The sequence below is a fragment of the Berghia stephanieae genome, chromosome 11 (genome assembly GCF_034508935.2).
Source record: "Berghia stephanieae isolate SIO BIC M18660-M18661 chromosome 11, UCSD_Bste_1.3, whole genome shotgun sequence".
In the NCBI taxonomy this organism is placed as follows: domain Eukaryota; kingdom Metazoa; phylum Mollusca; class Gastropoda; order Nudibranchia; family Aeolidiidae; genus Berghia; species Berghia stephanieae.
In genome coordinates this window covers 20,177,175-20,189,704 of record NC_088370.1, presented here as the reverse complement: position 1 = coordinate 20,189,704, position 12,530 = coordinate 20,177,175, and the positions used below count along the sequence as shown (strand labels likewise).

General features: G+C 33.7%; 1 protein-coding gene across 3 annotated transcripts in view; it reads left to right on the top strand.

The window, feature by feature from the left end:
• The window catches only part of LOC144956265 (uncharacterized), a 144,504-nt gene extending 140,789 nt beyond the window's left edge, over positions 1-3,715 (top strand). For all 3 annotated transcript variants that reach the window (XM_078886723.1, XM_078886724.1, XM_078886726.1), the window contains 2 exons: positions 595-1,321; positions 3,239-3,715. In XM_078886723.1, coding sequence (XP_078742849.1) covers positions 595-1,314 — 720 coding nt within the window. In that variant the 3' untranslated portion in view covers positions 1,315-1,321; positions 3,239-3,715. The remainder of the gene's footprint in view (positions 1-594; positions 1,322-3,238) is intronic.
• The last annotated feature ends 8,815 nt before the right edge of the window (positions 3,716-12,530 follow it).

Below are 12,530 nucleotides of genomic sequence, written 5' to 3'. Positions count from 1 at the left end.
TCCACGAAATTTTGAATATTTTTGTTAAATCCGCGACATACCCTGTATGATTTTATTTCAGCCATTGTGGTCTTTGGGGAATGGCACTCAATACTCTGACCAGTCAATCCTTGGTACCAGTCAAAATTGATTCCTTTGAGTTCTTTTTTTTTTTTTTTTTTTTGTTTTTTTTTGTTTTTGGGAAGGATGTGTTGTTTGTTTGTTTTTTACTCGCACTCTCACCGCAACCAGGTGTAAAATGAGTACCTGGCCGGAAACACCGTTGTCTCATTTGTCTTTAGGGAGGAAAAAAAAACGTCTGAACGGCGTCTCAGACTCGTCTTACATGTCAAATGGGATATTTTGTAAAGCGCTTCGAGCACATTTAATTTAGTTGATATTTCGCAATGTAAAAACTGAATCTTTTCATTATGTCTTGCACAAGGAAAGATAGATATTAGTAAAACACCAACAAAAAAAAAAAAAACACGGTGCCGTTGGAAATTTTTATCAATGTCCACGTTTTTAGAAATAAAGATATTTGTAATACACAACAATGTAGGTATTTAATATAAATGATTTTATCGAACTTTTTTTTTCCTTTCGTCTTCACAGTCGGTTATCAAAATCCAAGCTGGATACAGAGGCTACAAAGCAAGAAAAGATCTGTCCAATCAGAGAAATGTTGGCGCCGCTGGACAACAGAGTAGAAGATCAAAGTCACCTAGATCTCCACCTCCAAAAACAGCATCTCCTCGTCAGCCGTCTTCAGCGAATGATATGAGAGTGAATAGCATTTCTCCTCAAAACTTAAGGAACGCGACTCCTCCTCAAAAATCCCCCTCTCCTCCCCCTGCTTACGACTTCAGGGAGGAAGAGGCCGCGGCGACTAAAATCCAAGCGGGTTACAGAGGACACAAGGCCCGGAAGCAGTTGCAAGTCGAAAAGACCGCGAAAGACGAAGCTGACAAAGGAAAAGACCAGTTAGAAGATTACCAATCCATCGCCAAAGAAGAAGCGAACAAACTCGTCGACAATGCAAGCGACAGATATGGCGAGGAGGAAGCTGCAGCCACGAAGATTCAAGCCGGGTTCAGAGGTCACGTGGCCAGGAGGGAGTTGAAAGCGCAGCAGGCGCAGAAAGACGTACAGGAACTGAACAACAACCTCGACAATGACGTCAGAAAAGCGGAAGAGGAAGCTAAATCTGCAGCGAATAAGTTCGATGACGACGATGAAGACGAAAAGGATGATTACGACAAAGCTGCCACTAAAATACAGGCCGGGTATAGAGGATTCAAAGCTAGGAAGAACTTGAGACTTGGGAATTTTTAAATCAAAGGTAAAAACGTTTTGATCCCTCTCAGCAACCCTTAAGGATTCAAAAGGCCCGTGGAACTAGAATGTATTCATTTTTTTTTTTAATGTGAGCTTTTATACAGAGTAATATCCTCTAAGCGTGCGTGTTCATGGGACAGCGTGGCTCAGCGGTATGGTCTTTGCTTCGTACCCGAAAGGTACCGAGTTCGACTACCCGCCGCGTTGTGTGGCCTTGAACAAGTCACCTAGCCTTAGCTCACTTTGCGGCGCTGCACTGCGGCTGACACCTGGGTTATTCCAGTCTTCCCTTGGAATAGATCCTAAAGAAAAATTTCCCCTTAGGGATGAATAAAGGGAGTTTATTATTTATTTTATTTATTTTTTTTTCAAAGCGCTTTACAAAGAGTCCCTGGCCAACAGCAACACGTAACATGTAGAACAAGAACAAAAAAAATTGAGCTTTTATATAGGGCAATATCCACTAAACGTGCTCAAAGCGCTTTAGAAAGGGTCCCTGACCAACAGCAACACGTACGTAACATGTAGAACAAGACATGACGCCTGTAAGGCGATATTACAATTTTTTTCCGACAGAGCATTAAAACAGACAATAATAATAGCTATCGTTTGCTACCCTTTAGATAGGACGCTAGTCAATCACACAAAGTACTTTCTACCAAATCTAACAAACACAGCTACCCAATCTCTACTGAGTGGATAATATGAGTCAGATAAATTGTTTTTCGACACAGATGCCTTTGTGTGTAAAGAGAATGTCTTATCAACTGAGCTGTCTGGATCCTGAGTCTAAATACAGGTCTGCTACCTGGGACATAATATATAGTACACAATAGAGCACGCTTATAAAGGAATGAACAAAAATGAATATAACAACTTCGAAAAACAAAAAATAATTTTAAAAATAACAGACATGGAACGTTTCGGGCTCAAAACCCTTCTTCTACTGTGCTCTGTCTACTAATTTATTAAAAGTTGATGAATCCACTGTAATGTTGTTTCTTCTTTCTTGTTTAACTCACTCAACCCTAACACCGACTATATCCGTAGTTTATCCAGGTTACTTTTACCCCATGCCTATTTATTACATTTTTCTGAGACAAATTATAGGCGTTGTATAAAAGCTAATGTTGTTTTTTTTTTTGTTTTTTTGTTTTTTTGTTTTTGCATGTTAATGGTAGTTGAATAAAACTTTCTGTACATGCTCCTTTTTAATACATTTTTTCCAATTTGAAAAGTAGCAAAAATATCTAGGATTGAGTGAGTTAAAACAGTTTGCCAACATTGAATGTTCAGAACGTGTGAACGATGACACAATAGTTGGCTCTCTTAGATATCATGATGATGCAATTTTATAAAATTATTAAAGAATTGAACTGAGTCCTTACACGATTGTTTGTTTCACGTCTCGCTTTTGTTGTCCTCAAGAAAAATTTTCTTTGGGGATGTAAGGAAAAAAAAAAAAGGGGGGGGGGAGGCATTTTTTGTCTATTTATTTATTTTCTTCCTTTTTTTTTTCTTTTTTTTTTTTTTTGGGTGAGAGAAAAGGGGCGGGGTGGGGGGAGGGGGTATTTTCTGTTTATTTTTATAGGGTTTTTTGTTGTTGATATTTTAGTTATTGTTGCTTTTTTTTTTTTTTTTTTTTTTTTTTTTTTTTATTATTATTATTATTTATTATTATTATTATTATTTATTATTATTATTATATTATTATTATTTTATTATATTATTATTATTATTTTTTGCTGAGTGACATCCAACATTTGTCGTCATTTTGCTTAGTTATTTTGTTGTTTTTTTTTTTCCTACCTGTAAGTCTATTTTCTTCTCTTATCTATTTATTGTTCAAGTTATTATTTAAGTTGAATTTTATCTTATTGTTTTTTTATGATTAACATTTTCTATTTGTTTACTTCAACAGGATTAACAAATAGTGAATTTTTTGATGATAACAAAACCGCTCAACACGACCGCTAGTGTCGGAGTTCGACCCCTCGATAATTTACACCAGCCACAGTGACCTTCTAACTCAACGACCTCTCACCTTTAACCCACAACAAGTTGACGCCTCAAATCTTCATCATAATAATATTATTGTTACTATACTGCCGTACTCTGGAAAAACCCATATTTAAAAAATTTGGCCAGAAAACTCGTCCTTCAAATATCGATCGATTTAAATGACTTTCCTCTAGGCAAAAACTCTCAAAACCGGGACTTCGGCGAAGTTCAGGGTTTGAGAGTTTTTGCCAAGATGAGAGTCATTTAAATCGATCGATATTTGAAGAACGAGTTTTCTGGCCAATTTTTTTAATATGGATTTTTCCAGAATACGGCAGAATAATTGTTGACACTTTGTTACTCGATCTTTTATAATGTAGAAAATAAAAACAAGAAACCTTGACATTGGCTGACAATTACTCTACATAAACTACAACTACTACTATAATTACTAACGAAACAGTGATAATGGGAAGCCTTCGGATAATAATAATAATAATAATAATAATAATAATAATAATAATAATAATAATAATAATAATGATAATACTGCACACTTATATAGCGCCAACATCTCATACAATATTATGAGCTCTAGGCGCTTTGGGAACACTACGAACAATGGACGTTTCGGGCACGCTTATAACGAACATGATTAAAACGAATTAATGGAAATTACGATGGGAACAATACAGACAATAGACGTTTTGGGCACGCTTATAACGAACATGTTGAAAACGAATTGATGGAAATCACGAACTCATGTCTTCTATGAGACTTTTTCCCCTTATTATTTCCCAAGTAATAAAGAACTACTGATATAAAGATCTATATTATATTTTCTGCCTCTCGTTGTTCATTAATGCGGTCCACTGTAAGTTCATCTGAAAGTTTTACTATTCAAATGTTGGATTTTTAAAAACATTTATTATTTTTTATTAATTTCTTTTTAATTTTGTTATTACCAATATAGGCTGTGATATAAGGCTCACATCAGTATTGAAACGACAATACTTTTCCAGTGTTTTATTTCACATCAGAAGGAAACGAAATTAATGTAAAATTTAATTTCTCTCCAAAGTCACCTTAGGTATTCCTATCTATATTTAAAGATTATGAAACAAAACTAAATGTTTCAAAATTGTGATCTATGTTTCAGTTTTTGTCAGCCTTTGTCTACAAAAATTATATGTCGTTTGATTGAAATATAACCACGCGTCGTCCATTCCATGAAACCTCCTGGTTGATCTGTAATCGTAATCGTATCTTATCTGTACAAAAACTGTTTTCATGTGATTATATCGATAACAATGATTACTGAATTACCTTGATACTTGTTATGATGATAATGATAGTATTTATGGCAATAGTACTATTTATATATTTATTATTATTTATACTTATTTTTTTGTGAGAGTTTTTTAAATTATTATTATATTATTATTATTATTATTATTATTATTATTATTATTATTATTATTATTTATTATTTATTATTATTATCATCATCATCATCATTATCAATATTGTTATTATGATTATTATATAAAGCACCATTAATCATCAACAATATGAGAATAATGTGATTTTTTAAAAAGTTTATTTTGTATACATATAATTTATTATTTCGTTTCCTATATTTTGTCCTATTTTTAATGACATTCCAATATTGATCTGTGATATCCTAACATAATTTATCATCCATCATCCATCAGCCCAACAATCACTCATACTCTAATCACATCAAATGTAACCCACCTACTACTCTATACGGTATTGTATATGAACAGGTAAGCAAAATTTAATATAAAGTCAAAACTTTCATAATGGAAACTGAGTGAATTATCGAATAGGATGAATTCAGCTTCATACTTCCTTACTTAATGGGAGCGCTCTATATTCATGTTTTCGTCCAACTGAGTCATCAATCACGTGATTTGTTGCTGTACAACGATTGAACATTTCTGAACAAATGGAAACACACTGCTTTGCTTATGAAAGTTGTAAACATACCCCATGAGTCGAGCTGAACACAATGACCAATCGTAATGTTAGATAGTTCAAAATCTGTGAACACTTTTCACTAAGTAGGTCACTTTTAGCACATTTTGCAATGTGACCAATGACCTCGAGCACATGAAAAGTTAATATAGATCATGTCCATTAATAGGACTCTGTAGTGTTTCATCAACAAGTCAGGTCGACAGAAGGGAGGGGAACGTCAATGAATTCTGTGATTCCGTCAGCCTTCGAATCCCTTCTTAAGTGGAAGCACTTACTGAACTGTGTCTTCTATCCCCCTATAATATTATTTGTTTTTCCAACATGTTTTCTGTCTTTGTCTTGGAATGAGACAAATTCCCCCTCCCTTACAACAATAATAAAACCTTTTCAATGTGGGTTTAGAGTTATTGGACTAAAGCACGCGTACAAGTAGATTAAGAACATTATAAAAATCTTATAGAACATTATAAAAGTCTTATTTATATTCACTGTAGTATCGAAATGCCAATTCAAACACACACTGTGTTATAATAAAATTCTCAAAACCATCTTTTCATCCCTTCTACATCTGATTGATCATCCCATGCTTAAGTTCAGTTCCTGGAATTATTGTTTATATGTGGCATCAACAGCTCCGATTTCAAAATATTTTTTTCCATGCATCGTACTTTGTGTCATTGTCGAGAATCTGCTAGATACTTTTTTAAAGAAATTATTTTTAAGGATAAATAGATAATCACTAAGTTTTGCTCACTTTTCTTACAATGCCGTGCTCTGAATACCCCCCCCCCCCCCCCCAAAAAAAAAAAAAGTGTATTTACAATTTTGGCCATAAAAATTTGTCCATCAAATATTGATCGATTAAAATGGCCCTGCCCTCATTTTGGCCTCAAACGTTGAATTTGCGAAGTTTCTCTACCGGATCTACGACCCCCCCCCCCCCCCCCCCCTCCCCTCCCAGCCTTTCCCGAAGTTCTCCTTTGGTTCCATAACTTGAAATTTATTTTATTCGTTATTTCTATATTTTCTAGGAATGTTCTAATCTAATCTATTTTCTGTGATATTTTACATAATTTAAGAGGCAATGCCTCAGTGAGTCAGTATATTTATTATATTAATCATATACACCTATGGCGGTTAACTGCCGTACACTGGAAAAACACGTATTTAAAAATTTGGCCAGAAAATTTGTCCTTCAAATATCGACCGATTTAAATGACTCTCACCTTGGCAAACACTCTCAAACCTGGGACTTCGCCTAAATCTTCCTTAGTGTCAGGTTTGAGAGTTTTTGCCAAGGTGAGGGTCATTTAAATCGATCGATATTTGAAGGACGAGTTTTATGGCCAAATACGTGTCTATCCAGAATACAGCAGTGAACTGATTAATTTAAGCGTCTCTTTATTTAAACATAATTTTTTTTTCTGAGTGCTTTTAAATTTTTAAATCATTTTCTACTGTGGGGTTTCATAAGGTTTGTTTTTATCAATTGCGTTACAATGTCAAATATTATTATTTTAAAAAATTATGTATATATTCATTTGTTTTTAAAAAATATTTTTTTATCAATTTTGATGCGGCACATTCACTTAACAATCTTAGGTACGTATATATATATATATATATACACTGATTATCATTATCAATTATCTACTCATTTCAAAGCACACTACAAAATTAAAAGTTGTATTATTCCCAAAACATTGTTATGATTGTGTGGTTAGTTATAATATATAATGTGTTGCTTTTTTTTATTTGTACGTAGAATGTCGGATTTTGTTGTTTTATTTTTTTTTTAATTTCTGTTTTTCTCTCTTTGTTCAAAATGACAAATTATAGACACAAACACATTCATACACACTTTTTCAGATGTAATTTTTTTTTGTTCATAATTTTTATTCTTTTTTATTTGTTTTTTGTTTTTTGGTCTGTCTTCCTTTATTTGTTATCAGCAGATAAGGTGTGCGTATCACTGAATGACCCTTAATATTTGAGATAATGAATACTTATGATCTAGCCCTTCAGTTTTATTTGATAGATTATAATATTTGATTCATAAACTATGCTTTCATGAAAACACAGTAAGGTTGTTTTAAGTTTTTTATTGTTGACTGAAGAAGGGTTTCGAGCCCGAAAAGTTCCGTGTTTGGTATATTTTGTAAGCCGTTATATTCATTTTTGTTTATTACTTTTTAAGGCTATTTTTTTCCTCTTTTTCTTTTTTTTTAAAGCTGTCCATAATCCATGCCATTTCGTCATCAGTCTTACGATTATTTCACCCAATTTAAGTATTAAAATTTTTATGTATCATCATTTTTTGAATGATTTAAAAAGTTTTTTTTAAATTATCTATATTATTATATAATTCAAATGTAATCTTTTTTTTCCAAAAAAAAAAATATATAATAAAAATGGCGAAAAAAAACAACACATAGACGTCTAAATGAAAATGAAAACTGCAAAATATTTTTCGTAATTTTTAAAAAAATTTTTTGGTTATATGATTTGCAATTAAAAGAACCTTTCTTTATAATGGGTTTTTTGTGCTTTTTGATTTATATATACTACTATTTTATAATTATTTGTAAAACAATTTTTAAAACCAATATGTGGCTGTTTCATCATTATTTATTTATTTAATTTTCCTGCAACTCTTTTGAGCAGATCAATAGAATATGAATTCTTAAAAAATAAAAATTGATAAATAACTTGAACTTGAACTGAACAATTAATTTGGATGGAAAATGAACATTTTTAATTTTTTGGTGTTGATTTATTGGTGGCTTATTTTGGATGAGTTTGTAATTAAATCTTATTTCAGAAACGATTGCAGTTCTGCTTGCTCGAAATAGCTGATGAAAACAAGTTCATATTTTTATAGATCGCACAGAACGGAACTGTTCTATAATATAACTCATCAACAACTTATAATATAAGACCTTTGTAACACACTGACAAACGCATTTTTTCATATTTATCCGAATATTTTTAAACTCCAAATATCAATAGATTGAAATGATCTTCAACATGTCGAATATTCTTACACCCTCGGGATTGACGTACTCTTGGGGGGGGGGGGGGGGGGGGGGATCTAACACATTAAAAAATATTTGGCCAGAAAATACGTCCTTCAAATTATATCAATGGAGTCAAAAACTCCCAAACCTGAGACTTCCTTAATAAACACACCATTGAAGTTCCAGCTTTGAGAGGGTTTTTTTTTTTTGCCAAGATATAAAGGTAATTTAATTTAAAGCGATTAATATTTGAAGGAAGAGCTTTCTGTCCAAAAAATATTTTAAATGTTGGTTTTCTTCAAAGTTCGTCAGTATAGGTAGTCTAAAGGTTGTGAATGTTAGATACGTTAAGAGTCGCGTCTTCGTGTTATTTGAAGGATAAAAATTCAAGTCAAAATAGGAAATAGGGATGAGTTTTGTTCTTTGATATTTGAATGTTAAGTTATTTTGAGCGAGCTAGAACCCTCGGTTCTAAAGAAATGTGTAGATAAGATGATAATCGACTATTTTGTGTAGAAATATAACAATGATAATACTACTATATTAAATACACTGAAATTAATGACGATTATAATATGATGGTGATGACAACATGTCGTCTAAATTCCACAATAAATATTTCTTTCCATTGGTCACACAACAATATCTCCTGGTGTTTTGTCGAATCTTTTTATTGAAAACAACAAACGGTTTAGTTGTAGGTTGTTTTTTTTTTTAAATATAAGACAACGTTTCGGGTTTCTCCTTCCATTTGTTTTTCTTTTAAAGGATTTTACGGGTCTTGCGTCAATAAAAAGGAATCCGGGCCAGTAAAAAGGAAGAAAATTGGATAGTGAAAAGATTATAGATGTTGCAATAAAATATCATCTCCCAAAACTCTAACTATACATTTGACTGTTTCCCTCCTAGCTAGGGTATCCGGCTAAGGCCTGGACAGAACCAAGTAATCTCATTTCAAGACAAAGACAGAAAGCAAATGTGACCCTCCGTCTCAAAACGGTATTATGTCGGGAAGATTCAGATCCCAAAAAGTGAATTTAGAGACAGAATGATGAGAAATTGGACCTTAGAAGTTTTTGTAAAGCAAGAAATAGTCTCTATACTCCATCATGACTTAGAGAAATTAAACCCAAGTCTTATATTTAAGGCAATGAATTCAATTTCCCTGGCCGAGTGTATCCCGACATAATACCGCTTTGAGACGGTGGGTCACAAATTGGAAAACAGATATAGGGGGATAGAAGACACAGTAAGTACCTCCCTGTCCAAGACAAAGACAGAAAGCAAATTGGAAAACAGTTATAAGGGAATAGAACACAGTAAGTGCCACCCTGCCCACCATGGGAGGCAAGTAATCTCATTCCAAGACAAAGACAGAAAGTATGTTGGAAAACAAATATTTTTGGGAGATAGAAGACACGGTATGGACCTCCCTGCCCACTATGGGAGGTCAGGAACCCCACCCAGCCTGCCCACTATGGGAGGTCAGGAACCCCATCCAGTAAAACGTGGAATCAATCAATTAGAAAACATAACGTATTATTTTATTCCATAGCCATAATATAATTAATATATACCCAAACAGTCTATCTACAAAAACAAATTCTATATTATATTTATAAAAGTTACAGAGACAAAAACCTCACACAGCAGCTCGTTGACTAGACATAACATTTCATAATCAATGGGATTCAATAGTCTGACGTCATGTCCGCACAGCAACCAGCAGCTTGGTTCTCAACAAAGAAAATCGATACTTTGTATTCTTCATGCTAGCTCGAACTTTTTCACGTGTCATGTGATCAGGATTTAAAATATTTTTCTCCTCTGGATGATACCCTTTTATGCTCGTCAGAGAAGTATTTCATAAGGACGTCCGCCACTGTTCCGATAGTTTAGAACCAGAGTTACTAAGTTATTATGCGTCATTACAAGGGAAGTGACGTCACGACTGTTGAAGCCTATTGTGCCTCACCGTGTCAATCTGGTAATACGTCGGAATGGACCCAATGAAAGGAATAAAAAGCTTTTTGTTTGTTTCTAAGGGGATACAAGACATGTTTTTTTTTAAAATGCTTTTAAGGGTTTTAGGGAGCGTTCACATATTACGTCATCAGCTAGGGGGGGAGGGGGGGTCTACCAAATGTTGACATGTGTTGACATGGGGGAGGGGGTCAGACCCAAGATGATGTCATCAAAACATAGGCAAATTAAGCCTATTTCAAAGTTTGTTCCTTTCAAAACAGCTAAAGATAAATTGCTATGATGAGTATTGCCCATCTCTCAAGAAACAAGATGGGAAAGGGGTATCACTTCTCAAAAGGCGAACTTGCCCTAAATGTTCATTGTATCACTCCTCGATCACAGCAATGAAATACCATTCACGAAAATGCGGCATACAAGAAGAACAGCAAATGGGAGAAAATGATGACGATGAAGATGAAATTGATGATATTATTTATAGTACATTGCCAGAGGTCCAAGGCAGAAACATTTTTGAATCAATTAATTTTATGTTTGGAAATTGAAACAGAAATTCATTCCACTAAAAGACTAATATGCTATAAAATAATTTGCCTCCTATACTATTTTAAATTACACTTTCTGAATTTTTTTAATAGCACCTGCACCAAGTAGCCTAATTTAAATAATGTTTGTTAGATTTTATCTTTGCAAATTTAAATTTTATGTCCCCATTGTATCGTAAAACATAAATTATCAACTGTTTCTGAAATTAATAAAATGTCTGAATGTGTTTTATCAAACGTTGATAATCAATGTTTATGGTTTGAAAAATGAATAATAAATATTGTGAAATTAAAGTTATCTTTTAGTTTTTATTAAATTAGATGACGTCATCATCTGTTGGGGGAGGGGGGGGTCAGGTCAATGATGACAAGTGATGACTTGGGGGAGGGGGGGGGGGGTCTAAAAAGGGCAAATTTTTGATGACGTAATATGTGAACGCTCCCTTACGGCGCTTGCAACACGTTTAGGTCATATCAGCTCCAGTAAAAAGGAAGAAAATTTGATTGTGAAAAGGTTCTAGATGTATACAATAAAAAATGACTTGAGGAAAAAAGTAAGACAAAGGAGATTGGTTCAAATAGGGAATAGATGTAGATTCCAAGAGCACACTATCAGTGTACTTAGTTTGAGATCACCTAAATGTCTCACCCAGCCACCAGCACAAGATCCCACTAAGAAGAATACACTCAAATGTTTTACAAACCATACATAATACAAAGAAAACAATGCAGTGCATAACGGAGAGATGATTTACAAGGAAAAAATGTCATCTCCCAACACTGACTATACATTTGACTGTTTTCCTCTCAGTCCAGGACCAGGACATTTGTTTTGTTTTTTGTTTTTAAGGGTTTTACGGCGCTTGCAACACATTAAGGCCATATCAGCACCAGTAAAAAGGAAGAAAATGGGATAGTAAAAAGTTCAAGAATTACATTAAAGCATCCAAGAAAAGGGAAGAAAAAGGGGAATTGGTTCAAATAGGGAACAGATGTAGATTCCAAGAGCACACCATCAAAGTACTTAGTTTGAAATCACCTAAAAGTCTCATCTAGACATAAGCACAGATCCCACTAAGAGGAACACATTCAAATGTTTACTAATAATGTTAAAAATGATTTGGGGGGGGGGGGGGGGGGGGGGGGGGTTGTTTTGTTTTTGGTTTGGATAAGTAGCTGTGTTTTGGTCTCTTCGTCAAATGGAGATCAATAGAGTGATGTCACATCTTCCTACTTTCTATTTTTAAATTACCCTTTTTTCAACAATCTTATTTTTCATAATAAATGGCATAACTTATAATACGTTACATGCATTAAAAAAAAAAAATGATTGAGCCAAATGACCAAGGAACTCCGACCATGTTTGTTTTGTTTTGTTTTTAAGGGTTTTACGGCGCTTGCAACACATTAAGGTCATATCAGCGCCAGTAAAAAGGAAGAAAATGGGATAGTAAAAAGTACTAGGACATTTCATAATTCAAGTTCATGATAGATGAGCAAATTATAGATGCGAGTCTTCAAAGAATAATAATATCATAATCTACAATCAAAACAACGCATTAATATACAAGTCATTATTCGAGAGATTCAGATTTGTTTGTTTTGTTTTGTTTTTAAGGGTTTTACGGCGCTTGCAACACATTTAGGTTATATCAGCGCCAGT